The sequence below is a fragment of the Syngnathus floridae genome, chromosome 7 (assembly GCF_059516105.1).
Source record: "Syngnathus floridae isolate MCC-2025c chromosome 7, RoL_Sflo_1.0, whole genome shotgun sequence".
In the NCBI taxonomy this organism is placed as follows: Eukaryota; Metazoa; Chordata; class Actinopteri; order Syngnathiformes; family Syngnathidae; genus Syngnathus; species Syngnathus floridae.
Genome location: NC_142419.1, coordinates 5,437,320 through 5,453,786, shown reverse-complemented (window position 1 = coordinate 5,453,786; position 16,467 = coordinate 5,437,320). Strand labels below are relative to the sequence as shown.

General features: G+C 41.6%; 1 protein-coding gene across 2 annotated transcripts; it reads right to left on the bottom strand.

Moving 5' to 3' along the window:
• Positions 1-1,531: 1,531 nt before the first annotated feature.
• Positions 1,532-13,552, bottom strand: usf1 (upstream transcription factor 1). Of its 2 annotated transcripts, none has more exons than XM_088381925.1 (11): positions 13,504-13,552; positions 12,190-12,251; positions 12,045-12,094; positions 11,516-11,628; positions 9,356-9,469; positions 8,858-9,011; positions 8,648-8,735; positions 8,518-8,576; positions 8,348-8,442; positions 8,120-8,248; positions 1,532-3,096 (listed from the first exon to the last, which is right to left on the bottom strand). In XM_088381925.1, the coding sequence occupies exons 2-11, from the start codon at positions 12,195-12,197 to the stop codon at positions 3,007-3,009; spliced, it is 900 nt and encodes a 299-aa protein (XP_088238051.1). In that variant the 5' UTR covers positions 12,198-12,251; positions 13,504-13,552; the 3' UTR covers positions 1,532-3,006. The 2 variants fall into 2 exon arrangements, with proteins under 2 accessions (XP_088238051.1, XP_088238050.1); XM_088381924.1 differs by lacking the exon at positions 13,504-13,552 and adding an exon at positions 13,270-13,497.
• Positions 13,553-16,467: the final 2,915 nt, after the last annotated feature.

The window sequence follows — 16,467 nt, the reverse complement described above, 5'->3', positions numbered from 1 at the left end:
CGTCCCGACTAAGCGTTATTGTCACACCTAAAAGTTCACATAATTCCGTATAAAATGACAAATTGTCAGGATGATGAATGGATGAGGCGGCTCGGTAGTGCACTGGTTAGCACGTCCGCCTCACAGTTCGGAGGGTGCGGGTTTGATTCCACCTCCAGTGTGGCATTTGCATGTTCTCCCTCTGCCTGCGTGGGCTTTTTCCGGGCACTCCGATTTCCTCAAAACCATGCTTGGTAAGCCGATTGAGCACTCCAAATTGCCCCTAGGTGTGCGTGCGAGTGCGGATGGGTGTTCATCTCGGTGGGCCTTGCGATTGGCTGGCAACCGGTTCAGGGTGTCCCCCGCCTACTGCCCGATGACGGCTGCGATAGGTTCCAGCGCCGCCATATCTGCACAGTTTCCAACATTGTGCTTCGAGATGAAAAAAAATGTGACTGCAATCGGCGAGCAACTCTGCTGTTGAATATTTGGGCTGAAAGCCAGAAAACAAATAAAAAGGAAATTGCTGACGCCAGCTCATTTGCATTTTCCCAGTGAAACTTCTCAAACTGTGGCGCACCTGTGCTCATTAAGTGACAGAACAGCAATATGTCAATGTAGCTAAACCACCACAGGACTATAATGCACGACCGCCCAGTTTACACGACGATGACAATTTCTAATTGTTTGGAGCCATTTCTCTCCCGACTTGCATCAAAAAGTCTCAAAAGCTCTCTTTCTATCCCAAAGCCGTCACGCTGTGTGATTTCAATGTTCAAATGTTTAAACTTATCACAGTTTCACCGACAGGCCATTTTATTTTGGAGACTTGTACAATCATAACGTCACCCCACATAATAAGCCAATTTGGAACAACAGATACATTACCGTGAAATACAAATCACTGTTTGACAAGGCTTGGTTGGAAAAGGGGATTTGGTCAGTGCTGCACTTCGTTACCAGCTAGGGATCTTTCCTATCTTATAATGCAGGGGTGCTCAATACGTCGACCGCGACCGACCCGTCGACCGCGACCGACCCGCTGGACCAAGTAAGAAGCCAAAAACGTATCACTTTTATACGGGGTGGGACTTGGACTTTTTCTCTCACAATGTCATTTTCTAAGTGCGTTACAAAAATACACGCACTATATTATTTATTTAATTGTAGTAGGTAGATCTTTGTGACTTGGTCATTTTAAAAGTAGCTCGTAAGCTGAAAAAGTTCGAGCACCCCTGTTATAATGCTTCTTATGCAAATATAAGTTACATAGTTAATCATTGTAAAATGTTTGAGGGAGTGACTAAAGCCATCCCCAAGTCATGTATTGGCTTGATCTGAGGCCTTTTATGCAGCCCTGCTCCAACAATTCCACTTCTTTGGGTTGGAAATTGTAACTTTAATGAAACTAAGATTCCAAACAGGGTACAAAGATTTTTAACGATATCTCACCCTATCTCACACCTCTAATACAAGTCTACGAGTAAAGTTCTTTACCTTCTGCCACCACATCTACAAAAGAAATATTCTAAATATAGTACTGGATGTGGAATTGATTTAGAAAGCAACTTTAATGCACAAAAGTTAAAGTAACATAACAGTACACATTATTTGTTGTCCACCTACATGATCAAGATTTAACTGCCCTCAGATATATGTTTTCTGTTACATTGTTACAATGTACTTAAAATCCAAGGTGAGGCTAAATAAAATGGCATGGGAAAAGATTAATACAAATATTAATACAAAGCAAAAGGGAATATAAACTATGGATAAAATACAAATGTACAATAGTTGGAGACAGTAAACAATGCAAATTAAGAAAACAGGAGCAATAAAAAGTTATACTACGTTTACACTATGTTCTCAGCATCAAGTGCAGCTGGATTTGCCTGAAACACAGGAGAGCATGGAATTGTGTCCATTTATTCCTCCATCAAGTTTTCTCGCAGCTGAGCACAGCAACCACGACGGGCCATCGGTAGAAGAAGTTGCCAAGTCCAAGAGTCCAAAAGCCGCACAGCAGTTCAGCCCGCTGTCTAACGCAGATGACAGTCCCGGATATCCCCTATCCTCATGGTTTTCACATTCTGACGAAGGTCTCACATCTTTTACATTCTGCTCAGGTTTTCTACAGAAAACTTTGGAGAATATTTGTGAACAAGGCTGATTGAAATTCAACTCCCCTGCCATGTGGCGTATCAAACAAATTGCAACCTTCCATATTGCCATATAAACCGTCACTGTCGCTACGGGAACATAATGTAAATGTCGCATTTTGGCCTTTTCACGCTGCACTTGGTTTCTTCTTCACAATGGGGTAGTGCGCAAGAACTACCGCACGCTTGTCCGTGTTTGTAAGTGCTTGTGTACCGTACTAGAAAAAAACAGTGAGGCTTTTCCTGCTGATGTACTGCTGTTACCACATGGATATCACTATGCCAGGCTTTTGATTTTTCAATTTCAGAATGGCATTGGGGTTACATCAGCAGGCACCCACCCACCTTGTGCGATGCGACATTCAGTCACAATAAATACGTTTTTCGACACCGTGTTGCCAGGTGCAGTGTGAAAAAGCCTTAAACTGGTCATCACCTGGATCGTTCTACAGTGACTGGAGCTAATAGCTATAAGAGGAAAGTATTCAATGACTAGTTCATCTCTTTTAAATGCTATGCGTTTGGCATAAAACAGGGGTCTCAAACTCCAGTCCTCGGGGCCGCATTCCTACATGTTTTCCAAGTTTCCCTCGTTAAACACACCTGATTCAAATGATTAGTTCATCCTCACGTTCTGCAGGAGCCTGATAATTGAAATATGATGATGAATAAAATAAGTACTTTTAAAACCTTAAAATCATTAAATGTGTCATTTTCGGACAGCGGGTTGAATATTTAGGACAATATTCAATTATTTCCTTATGTATCATGCACACTTGACAAGCCTCACATGTCTCAGTCAAAGCATTTCAAGTACTGTTTTGGCCCGTGTGCGAGTTGTCTTCAAAAGCTGCTCCTCAAAGGCTTTTTATTGCGGGTCCGCACTGGATGATCCCACAATGCCATGCTGACGTAGCACATTCCTTAGGATCTGATTCTTGGATTTCCAGTCTTCTACCTGAGAAAAAAATAGCATGTCAATAGCAAACCAGGCTCCACTTGGCGGATTTGTCTCTTTATATGAATTGAACAGAAGAAAAATGTTTGGATTAATAGGGCACACTCAAGACTTTAATGTGGTGCCATTTTTTAACATGAGCTGTGTTACATATATAGTAGAGATGCACCGATCCGATATCTGGATCGGATATCGGCCCCGATATCATCAAAATAGATGGATCGGGTATCGGAAAATGCAGCCGATCTGTGAGCCGATCCTTTCCTTAATCTATTGGGACGTGGGCTACGTCATATGTCAGCAGCACGTGTGCCGCATGCCACGAGAGTTTTCTAAACAAACGCAAACATGGAGCGAACGAAAGAGTCAGCTGTGTGGAGGTACTTTAAACTGAACACGCCAACTAGTTCGACGGCAGTTTGTAATGTCTGCAAAGCTAAAGTTGCCAGGGGTGGTGGTAGTACTGCCAGTTATAGTACTACCAATTTAATTACCGTAATTTCTGGACTATAAGTCGCGGGTTTTTTCATAGTTTGGGTGGGGGGGCGACTTATACTCAGGAGCGACTTATATATGTTTTTTTTCACAAATTTTTACTTGATCATTAAGACATCACTTACTTACAAGTATAGTTGACCACTTCCCATGTTATTTTTAGTATACTTGATAACTTCACATGCTTTTATATCTTTATCTTGAACATATTCAAAACATAAAAAATAGAGAAAACATCAAATAAAGCAATTAACACTTTAAAGCACCATATCCAAGTCCACCGTCTGCTGTATGTACACTTGCTCCATTTTTGCTCCTCTTGTATTTATTATTATTATTTATTATTATTTGTTTATCATTTATTCAACACTCTTATTTATTCATTGTTTGTGCCTTCTTGGGTTTTTTGTGTTGCTTGTATGCATATGTGTACTATCTCACCGAGGGATAGTGGGAACGTAATTTCAATCTCTTTGTGTGTCTTGGTATATGAAAAAAAATCGACGACAAAGCAGACTTTGATAAAACAACCAAATAAACAAAACAAAAAACTACATCTGAAAAAAAATTATATTTTCAGACGAAACTGGATGAGGGCGCTCTAAATTTCACCGTTGGCCGTGACTCATCAACTGGGTGGGCTTAAGAAAAATGGAAGAAAAGAAAAGAAACTCATATTTTGCAGGTTACAAACTTCAAGTTGTAAAATATGCAGCTGAAAACAGTAATCGAGCAGCAGAAAGAAAGTTTGGAGAACCGTGATGTACCAATGGATTACTATTTCAAGTGACGTCAGTAGCACGGCGCGGCGCGGCGGTTGTTTACATAATGGACAAACGTAGCCACGTAAGGACTACCGGCATCATTAGCGGTGATCATTTCTAAGTGACACGGAGGACAAAGAGTTTGCACGAATTAAGGATTTGGAGTGACATAGAAGGTTTGAAAAACTATTATGGCTTTTACGCACGCCCGGTCCTACTCTACTGAGTCAGGGGCCGGCGCTCGGCCGAGTGGCTGTCCGCGAACGGTGCATGGGGCTCGGACATGGCCATTACACACGCCCGGTCCTATGCCATGGAGCTCTCGTGTCTGGAAGTCCACGCCGCCACACGCTTGGAAGTTTGTTTTGTTTAATAAAGAGCCGTTTACCAAACCCACGTCTATCCTTGTACTTTAACGCTACAATATAGTTATATACTAGATCTGTGGAATAAAGACGAGGCTGACGTCAGGGCGCACGCGCGGCGATGTTGACAAAGGACGAGGAATTTGATCGATGGATTCAAAGTGCACGGATGGTTTGATAATATTATTGGCTTATATTATAGTTATTTGAAATATAGTTTATCTATCGTTATATGAGCCTGTGGAATATTTTGAAGTGCAAGCGCCCTCAGCCGCGCGCACCCATTGTTGACAAAGAACGATCGATGGATTTAATGAATTGGAGTGAGACCGATGGTTTTATAAACATGTTATTCATGTAATAGTTGTCCTTAATCACTCTATATGTTACGTCAGGCCCGTTCTCAGCTCTTTGTTTGTGTTTGTCACGTTAGCATACCTATCGTTGAGCCTGTTGTTGCTATTTAATGAATTGGAGTGACACCGATGGTTTTATAAACATGTTATTCATGTAATAGTTGTCCTTAATCACTCTATATGTTACGTCAGGCCCGTTCTCAGCTCTTTGTTTGTGTTTGTCATGTTAGCATACCTATCGTTTAGCCTGTTGTTGCTATTTAATGAATTGGAGTGACACCGATGGTTTTAGAAACGTTATTCATGTAATAGTTGTCCTTAATCACTCTATATGTTATGTCAGGCCTGTTCTCAGCTCTTTGTTTGTGTATGTCACGTTAGCATACCTATCGTTTAGCCTGTTGTTGCTATTTAATGAATTGGAGTGGAGTTTATAAACATGTTTATAAACATGTTATTCATGTAATAGTTGTCCTTAATCACTCTATATGTTACGTCAGGCCCGTTCTCAGCTCTTTGTGTTTGTCACGTTAGCATACCTATCGTTTAGCCTGTTGTTGCTATCGTTTAGCCTGTTGTTGCTCGTTCATGACTATTTTTGGTGTGGGATTTTGTCGAATAAATTGCCCCCAAAATGCGACTTATACTCCGGAGCGACTTATATGTTTTTTTTCACTTTTTGGGGCATTTTATGGCTGGTGCGACTTATACTCCGGAGCGACTTATAGTCCGGAAAATACGGTAAGCATCTCCAGATGCATTGTTTGGTCCGCAAACACCTCGTCACTGGCCCCATTGAGAGCGTCCTCACCAGTTGCATCGCTGTCTGGGGTGGTAACTGCACTGAACAGAACTTGAAGGCCCTGCAGCGCATAGTGAATACGGCTGGTAAGATTATTGGTGCTTCGCTCCCCTCCCTGAAGGACATTTACACCTCCCATCTCGCCCGCAAGGCAACCTCGATTGCCAGAGATGTGAGTCACCCGGCTCACTCTTTGTTTGACCTTCTGCCCTCTGGGAAGAGGTACAGGAGCCTGCGCTCCCGCACCACCAGACTCGCAAACAGCTTCTTTCTCCAGGCTGTTAAGGCCCTGAACTCGCTACCCCCTTCTGCGTAGCGTGCGGCACTGTTGCGCTATTTTCGGGAATGTCTGCTGTACGCGCACTTGCTCCTTTTTTTTTTTTTTTTTTTTTTTTTGCTCCTCTTATTTATTTATTTACTTGTTGTGTTATTTATTCATTATTTATTCAGCACGCTTTTGTTATACTTGTTTACTTGTTTGTCTGTTGTGAGCCATGTCTTGTCACCGTGGGATAGGGGGGAACGAAATTTCGGTTTCTTTGTGTCTTTGGCATGTGGAGAAATTGACAATAAAGCTGACTTTGACTTTGAAACACCATGCAACGGAGCACCAGAAGTTCCAGCAGTTGAGCAGATCTAAGGGAGCGGGAGGTGGACCTACACGGCAGTTAACGTTAGCAGATGCACTGCAAAGACGGGAGAAATTCCCAGGCAATAGCGCAAAAGCTATGAGAATTACTGAGAAAGTGCTGGAATTCATGGTTTTGGATGGACAACCGATGAGTGTTGTTGAAAACGAGGGCTTCCGACGTTTACTTGAGCACCTGGAGCCACGGCACAATTTGCCATCGCGCAAGTACCGTATTTGCCGGTGTATAGGTCGACTCGGTGTATAAGTCGACCCCTTAAATTTGACGGAAATGTACGATTTTATGATATATCCTTAAGTGTATAAGTCGAGCTCAATTGTTGCATTATATTAAACTTCAAAATTCAATATGCGAAATTTATTGACGAAATGTGTTCAAATTCCGGGAGGCCGTGCGCATGCGGCTGTTTATAAGCACCGCGGAGGAGATCGCGGAGCCTCATTCGACTTCCAGCGGCCGGCGAGCTCGCGCACGCCGCCCGGCACCAACGGGAGGCCGGAAATAGCTCCAAGCCGAGCGGATCGGCACTTTATAAGCACCGCGGAGGAGATCGCGGAGCCTCATTCGACTTCCAGCGGCCGGCGAGCTCGCGCACCCGCCCGGCACATCCGGGAGGCCGTGCGCACGCACCAAGTGGCCGAAAATAGCCCCCGCCGAGCGGATTGGCTGTTTATAAGCACCGCGGAGGAGATCGCGGAGCCTCATTCGACTTCCAGCGGCCGGCGAGCTCGCGCACCCGCCCGGCACATCCGGGAGGCCGTGCGCACGCGCCAAGTGGCCGAAAATAGCCCCTGCCGAGCGGATCGGCTGTTTATAAGCACCGCGGAGGAGATCGCGGAGCCTCATTCGACTTCCAGCTGCCGGCGAGCTCGCGCACCCGCCCGGCACATCCGGGAGGCCGTGCGCACGCGCCAAGTGGCCGAAAATAGCCCCCGCCGAGCGGATCGGCTGTTTATAAGCACCGCGGAGGAGATCGTGGAGCCTCATTCGACTTCCAGCGGGCCGCGCACTCGCGCACGCCGCCCGGTTCAAATTTTCTAAGTGCAACGCACAATGAGATGCATGAGAAACGGCCTTGGTTACCATCACATTTGAAGCGATGAATACGAAGTTAAATTTTATGACTCGGTGTATAAGTCGAGGTCGATTTTTTTCGGTCGATTTTGGATCGAAAGAGGTCGACCAATACACCGGCAAATACGGTATTTTTCTGAGACCGCACTGTCAGAAATGTATGAGAAAGTGTGCGAACACATGTTTACATTCCTTGATTATTGTATTTGACCAAGTCACTTGTTTATTCTCTTGTCCCGATGCTATATTTTATTTTTCCACATGTAGAGGTATGTAGCTTGTTAAATCAACCATAATATCGGATCGGTATCGGGTATCGACCGATACGCAAAGCCACGGCATCGGTATCAAAACTGAAAAAGCCGGATCGGTGCATCTCTAATATATAGCAGACTCACATCACACTAGAAATGCTGGCGTGCCTTTTCACATGGTGCCTTCAAGTTTCGAGTCCTATTTTTCCAGAAAAAGTTTAGATTTTAAAGTGTTCGACTGTCTTGCTTTCACACCAACATACCTCTTGTCGGAGAAGCTGATTGTCAATCCTAAGTCGATCAAGTGCGCTGAGATCTTCCCCCAACTTCAGATTGCTCTGTCGGAGTTCCTTGATGTAATCACAGGCTTTGGACAAAATTCCCCCTTTGCTCTAAACAAAATGGGAGGAATGACGATTTAACATGAAATCATGATACCTAAACTGAAAGTAGAGTGCTAAAATATCTGAATGTAACAAAGCCCAGTTCACCTGTCCCGTCTTGGTATAGTCAATGTTGCAGTCTGGTATCGTCTTCGACAGCTGCACAATCCAGTTATTGATTTTGTCCCGACGTCTGCGCTCAACTGTGGTGAGAGATGCAAGCGTGTTGTCTCTGATTTCTTTTTTTGTATGAATTGTCAGTTAAAACCTCTAATAACCTTCGTTGTGCTGTGCACGCCGTTTTTCATCCCTGGAACCCCGTGGAGCTTCTTGTTTTCTAGAAAACATGCTATATGGTAAGATAATGGGTAATTATACTTAAATTGTACTAAATAATAATGTAAGTACGCTATGTATGGTTGGGTGCGAGGTGCGATTGTCCTTTGACTGGATCCTGTCAAAACCTCCTGGGGTGACATCATCACATAGAGCTGCCCTGTAACAAAAATCATAAGAATCAAAGAACAACCGACCAGGTTGATTTTTGCATTTTGCAAATCTTTTATATTTTGTAACACATGGAAACTGTTAATTCATTTTGACACAGCATTTTGTTACCTGTAGGTGTAGTCTGGCTGAGAAGAGTGTCAGATGCTTGCACTGTTGTCACCATGGTCCCTGCTGTGGCGTCAGCAATGGTGGCAGGGTAATACGTGTACTGTGTCTCAGTGGTGCTATCTCCCTCAAGGCCTTCAGACTGGGAGAACACAGCCTGGTGTCCAAGAAATACTGATTACAACACAAAGAAATTGTCCCACTAACTGTCAAATCACCTGCATTGAACTGAATTCCAGAACAAACAAAGTGACTGTACTCAGTGGTTTGATGTAACATGATCTGCTTCTAATTAATCTGTGAAAAGAAAGTGAAGCCACCAAAGCTAACCATTGCGGTTTCAAAAGGTAATAATTTAAAAAAGGAAAAAAATTAAGTAATGCAAATCAATTCATTCATTGCTGTGGACGTTTATATTCGTCAACTGGATTCCACCTGTTCACTGCCACAAGCAATATTAGTCAAGCATGTTTTTCAAAGAATAGGATGGAGCTTGCTCACCTGTGTGACTGCCTGTGTGGTTGCAGGGAAACCGGTGACGAGACTCACTGCTGCCCCTCCATCTGTTTGACCCTCTAACTGGCCGTCGGACACCTGGATCACTCTGTAGGTCACCTAGAAAAAACATTATTGGCAAGTGTGGCATTAACCCTAAACAAACAACACACGGAAACAAGAGGCGCATAGACAATGCATCTCTGATATTTAGTTATCAGTAAGTGGGTCTAAGCTACACTAAGACCAGTCTAAAGTATGACAATGAAGTACCGTAAAGTGAAAAAGCATGTAAACTGTATAGAGCAGGGGGCCCCAACCACCGGTCCGCGGACCGGTACCAGTCCGTGGCTCACTTGGTACCAGGCGGCCAAGCCGCACAGAAAAAAATATATGTATTTTTTTTTATCGACGATCAATTAATTCAGATCAAGACGCTCGTCCCGGTCACGTGACATGTTTCCCCAGTCGAGCCCGCAAAGCTAGCAAAAATGAGTAAGAGTTTATTTTGAAAAATATTTTTAAAAAAATTGGCGATTCTCTCTCAATTAATTCCGTCGGTTCAGGTCAAGACGCTCGTCTCGATCACGTGACATGTCACCTCAGTCGAGCCCGAGAAGCAAGAAACAAAGATGTTTGGAAAGCTTCTTTGGAAAAGGAAAAAAGCCCAATGAGGAGACGAAAGAAGAAGAGGCTACGACTTCTAAGAAAAGGAAAGCTGCATTTAAAAGAAAATTTCTGGAGTCCTACTTATAAAATATGGATTTATTGCCACAGGTGACTCTGACGCGCCAAGCCCACTCTGCATAATATGTGGCGACAGGCTAGCTAACGAGGCAATGAAGCCTTGATCCTGCATTAAAAGACAAACCTTAACCACTTCGGGTGTCATTGTCTCCAATTACGCCTAGATGAGACCAGCTCATTTCTGAGAAAATTAATAAAATTAATTAAACTAATTCAACGTAATGGTGAGTTTTATTTTTATGTCATTTATACTTGTTTTTATGCCAGTCGTGTCATTTTATTTCATCGTATTTATATATTTATTATAAATTTATTATTTATTTATATAACTGTATTATTTATTCATATAAAGGCCGGTCCGCGAAAATATTTCTGACAAGTAACCAGTCCATGGCGCAAAAAAGGTTGGGGACAACTGGTATAGAGAATCCCCTTGTTGACAGTGCAAACACTGCGAATAAATATTTTTAAAAATGTTTACACGTGTCTCAATACAGTAGGGAATGCTTCCTCAGAAGATACCTACTAAACTTTGTAACTCGGATTTTAACAGTTTGGTAGAAGTTGATTCCAATATTAAGTATTCATCACTTTTGATTACGTTTGCAAGGAACCTATTTGATTGCAAAGCACAAAAAAAGAGATTCCATTTAAACATGTTTCTATTAGACTGGTAAGTACACTAAATATTTTGAAACAAAGATATAAGATGTCTAGTTCACAAACACATCAGCGAAAAGACGACAAAACCACGGTGGCAGTCAGTCACTATATCTACCCAAAGTCGTGCATTTATCGTTGCGCGTAAGGGCGTTGACTTTTTTTTTTTTTAAATAACTTAATAGCAGAATTCTACAGACTTAAAAAGGCTTAACATGACAAGTCCAGGCTTGTGAGACATTTTGAGGGATTTTTGTTATGTGCCACGTAATCATTGCGACGTCAGCAGCAACATAGGTACAGTATGCGTTTACAGCAGTACTGGAATATGCCAACTATAGCACAAGGTTTTCAAAATATTTTCTTCTTCTCAGGGCTAAAATGACCAAAAATCTTACTGCCACATTTACAAAAATTGATCCAATCAAGGGTCATGGCAGGGTTGCATCATGCCTCCCCGAGTACACTCCTATTCACACCAAGAGGCAATTTAAACTAATTTACTGAACACACTTTTTTAATGTGGGAGAAAGCTGAACGATCCAATAATTTTTTTTTTAAAAAAAACACACACACACAGGCAAGACATTCAAATTCTACTCGGGAAGGCCAGAGCTGTGCTTCAAACCTTGAACCAGAAAACTGTGAGGCAGATGTGCGGACCTTAACCTTTACATATAAAACAAGACTGCAAGACATTACAACAAACATTGATTCTGACGGGTTGCCAAGAAAGTTTAAGTCAAGACTCCTTCTTACTTGTCCAACACCTCCTTCTGTCTTGAATAAGTATTTGATGGGTTGATCCGTGAATGTGGAGGCAGACTGAATGGCTGCAATAGCAGCTGGATCTTCTGCAGTGGCCACTGAGCCTGCGGGAGCACATAACCACAAGCACAACTGTTATTATACACAAGTTTTGTAAATGAAAATCAGAACATTATTTAAACACACAATGCCCCATACCCAAATAATCTTATATTGTGGTAGGGTCTAATGAACTCATTTACTGCCATTGATGGCTATAGACGTCATATATCCATTTTAACTGTGCTGGCAGCAAATGAGTTTAAAAACAATATGGACAATTGATGCCCTGCGAATGACTGGCGACCGCCCAACAACTGATGGGATTGGTTACAGCCTGCCTGCAACCCCCGGTTTGGAAGATGAATGACTGAATCGGCAATTGACACATTCCAAGATATGACAAGAATTAGCCAGCTATTAGCCAGCTCTATAATCATTAAAATTTAGGTATTTATACTTCAAAATGTGTCCGCCTCACCTTCTTCGTTAACAGTAGTACTCCCATCTGTATCAGGGCTTTTTTGTTGGCTGGAAAAGAATGCATATACTTGCCTTTAACTGAATTAAACACACACAACAGTCTTTTTTTTTTTTTTTTTATTGTTGTTTTTGGTCTCACTCACCTCTTCATTTCTGGCGACAGTCCTGGACAAGGAGACTGCCTTCACTTGCTCCAACAGCCACACTGTGGAGAGCGCATTCATGAGTTTGACAGAAATGCCAGAGCTGACTTCTAATACAACTTCAAGAAACAAGCTGGCAGTGCATGTGTTACGACAGTGGATCTCAAATGGGGGTATGTGAGATTTTAAAATACAATGCATTTTAAAAGTAGCATCCATGCAAAAAAAAAAAAAAAAGAGCTCAATCACATCTGCTGCCTCGCTGCCACACAGCACTAACACTCAGTTCAGTGCAACGATGCAATATTCAGTGTTGACACTCAGTAATGTCAGTCTGTATTTGTTCACGATTTTTATTTTTTGCAGCTTCTGCTGTTCAGGGTGTCCCCTGGCTAGTGCCCAAATTGAACTGGGATAGGCTATATTGCATCCGCGACCCTCGTGATAAGCGGTTCAGATAATAGATGGATGGATGCTTTTCTTTTTATTAATATGAGAATAGTTGTATTCTATGATCCCAAAGGCAAACACTTTATTTTGACAATTATTGTGATGTCCATAAACATTTATTTACAATGAAGTTTATTATTTTTTCAGATACACCCGTTTATCTCCAAAGAGTTCCAGAGACCAAAACAAATGAAGTTCCCAACTTTAATAAATCAGACACTGATAACAGAGCACTGTTCCCCCCTATGCAAAAAAAAATACTTATACTACATGAGTTAGGGTACATGACTGGGAAATAAATGGCAGGGAATACATTGCTTAAAAAAGATTGAGAACCAATGCGAGAGTACGTGTGTGCGCGTGTGAAATGTGTTCTAAAGCGACTTTGGTAGCTTCCACAGCTACACTGTATTTTCAGCTGAACAATTTTACGATTGTCGGTAGCGGATAGTTTCTGCGCTCAAAATTACAGCAGGTAATTTAACAAAAAATACAGTCGCAGTAAAATATAAGACAATTTAGCAATGGTATTTATGGTATGGTAATGGTATTATTTTGTACATTTCGGATTTTATTTGAATAATTTCAACGGTTAGGTCAAATAATGTAAATACTTTATTGGATCCCAACCTGAAGTTGCGCTTTTAGCTAGCTGGACGATATCCTTCCTGTTGTCTACAATGTTCGGCCCCAGCGGTTCTTTGCAGATGTTTAAAAAAGCGCTTTATCTAATGGACATTAAATAGATGCATGTTCCAGTGATTAATACCAACAACCTAAAGTTAGCTCTAAAACAATACGCTATGCTCAGGGAGCTACAATTTGGTAAGTATATTTGACTGTGACGAACAAAGATCTACTTACGCCGAGGTTTAGACCCTCCCACAACATTTGTCAACAGCATTTATGTCGACTTCGCGCATGCGCAACAGGAAATTCCGTCATTAGTCGTCACTGTTTACCTTTTTTTGCCCGCGTATCACATGAATGTACAGGATATAATCTTGATCCATCCATTTTATGCAGCTCTTATCCTTATTTGGCAAATGCTTATGTAAAAAAAAAAAAGTACGAGTGGTTTCAAAGAACACCTTTATATAACATTGGAAGAAGAAATGGTGACGAATTAACTTTACGTGCAAATTAAAATTGTAACGTTTCGTAAGTAATGTACGGTAGCCTAAGAATGTGTCCAGTCTGGCCACTCCACACAAAAAGTGAAAGTTTACGTAGATACACTATTAGAACAACCAATAAGAGTCGCTGTTGAGTCACTTATGTGAACGGTCTTGATCTTATTTTACTCCAGTAAATTAGTCGTGGAGTTATTATGTAATCATTATTAATGTATACTACATGCACTCTGACAACGGTACATTTTTAAATACAACTGAAAACAGAACATTCTATCTACAGTATGTGTATAGATAGTCCAAGCTGAAATTGATTTGCATTTCTCGCACCTCTTTCTTTCAGAAATGCAAGAAAAGCATAAAATTATTAGGTGTAATAGACACCTTATAACTAATATATTGAATTTGAGTTTCCTTTATCATTTCCTTTAAATGGTGAAGTAAATTCGATGGAGGACAGTAAGTGCAAAATTGAACAAAGAAACACACCATTTACTGACCATTATTTAATTAATACATGAAACATTTAAGTAATAATACATCTACTTAGTGGTGCATTTATTTTCGGAATGGTGCATTTATTTTTGATTTATTTAATTCCATATTTATTAATAAATGACATTACATGACATTTTTAATAAAATATTTCTTGGTGTATTTATTCATTTGTTTTGGCACTTTCAGTAGAAGAACGGACGTCGACGGCTCGTCCATTGTATGCCAGGCTCATCAAAAGCCTGTCTTTTATGAGAACAACTAACCACTGAGCTACACTAGTGTGACATTTTGACAAAATATCTGGATATAGTACATTATTCAAATTTCAATTGCCGTAAATATCGAGAATAGAAGCGAGAGCTAAACAACAGGTACCAACAATTATAGTCTAATAATTGACTATATTTCAGTATCATAATGAAAAACATAAGAAAAGACAACGTTGGACAGCAATCGAGTTTGGATTTTGGGTTGGGAGTGAGCAGGGGGATATCTGATTACGGCAAATTTCTGTAAGTAACCACTGTAATATGACGGTGCGTTCAAAGGTAACACAAATCGCCACCCAAAATTTAAAAAAAAAGGGGGGGGGGAGCGCTCACGACTTGACGACTGAATGAACTCGATACTTGCGTTCTGGAACTAACTGTCAACACAACACCTAGCATTAACATGTAAGGCTCTCAAATTAGCTCACGGTGACAGAAAAAAATCAAAACTATTGTATTAAAGCATACATATACGTACGATTACTTCAATGAGGGGAAAACATGTGGAAAATGGGTTTTTATTCGTCAAATTCTTCGTTGCATGCCATTTAGCGTCCCAAACTACTGTATTAAAGCATACATATACGTTTACCTCAATGAGGGGAAACCATGACGTTTAAAAAGTAAAACGCACTGGACATCGCCCATGGTTTGAACCCGGGGAGGGTTTGAGAAGAGACGAATTCTGCAGTAGAATTGTAACTTGACGAAGTAACCACTGAGCTAAACCAGCGCAAATGCTGTATGAGGAAAATTGGTTTTTATTCGTCTGATTCTTGGCTGCATGTTAGCTTCCCAAATAAAATAAAGAAACGTCAACAATGGGAGTGCCGATTAATGTACTCGGCGACTACGAGATTTGACGACTCATACACACAACGGAGGGATGGCTCTTATAGCCAACACTAGAGGTCGCCACCCATACATATGTTTACCTTAATGAGGGGAAAACATGAAGTTAAAAGAACACACTGGACACCGCCCCTGGTTTGAACCCAGGGGGGGTGAGAAGAGACGAATACTGCAGAAGAATTGTAACTTGACGAAGTAACCGCTGAGCTACACCAATGCAGATGCACAATGTGGAAAATGGGTTTTTATTCGTCAAATTCTTCGTTGCATGCCATTTAGCGCCCAAAACTACTGTATTAAAGCATACATATAAGTTTACCTCAATGAGGGGAAACCATGACGTTTAAAAAATAAAACGCACTGGACATCGCCGGTGGTTTGAACCCGGGGAGGGTTTGAGAAGAGACGAAATCTGCAGTAGAATTGTAACTTGACGAAGTAACCACTGAGCTGAACCAGCGGAAACTTTGAATGAGGAAAATTGGTTTTTATTCGTCTGATTCTTGGTTGGATTTCAGCTTCCCAAATAAAATAAAGAAACGTCAACAATGGGACTGCCGATTAATGTACTCGGCGACTACGAGATTTGACGACTCATACACACAACGGAGGGCTGGCTCTTATAGCCAACACTAGAGGTCGCCACCCATACATATGTTTACCTCAATGAGGGGAAAACATAAAGTTAAAAGAACACGATGGACATCGCCCGTGGTTTGAAGCCAGGGAGGGTTTGAGAAGAGACGGATTCTGCAGTGGAATTGTAATTTGACGAGGCAACCACTGCGCTGAGTGTATAGTGGGTTTTTATTCAAGTTTGATTCTTTGTTGCAAGCCATTTAGCCCCCCCCCCCTTCCCCCCAAAAAAATAATTATACACCAGTGCAAATGCATAAAGAGGAAATTGGGTATTATTAATGTTTAATTCTCTGTTGCACGCTGAAAATTAAGTTAAAAACCATCACCCATGGTACGAGCCTGGGTAGGGTTTGAGAAGAGACGAACTCTGCAGTAGAATTGTAGCTGGATGGAGTTTACACTGAGCTACACCAGTGCAAACAAATCAAGTGGAAATG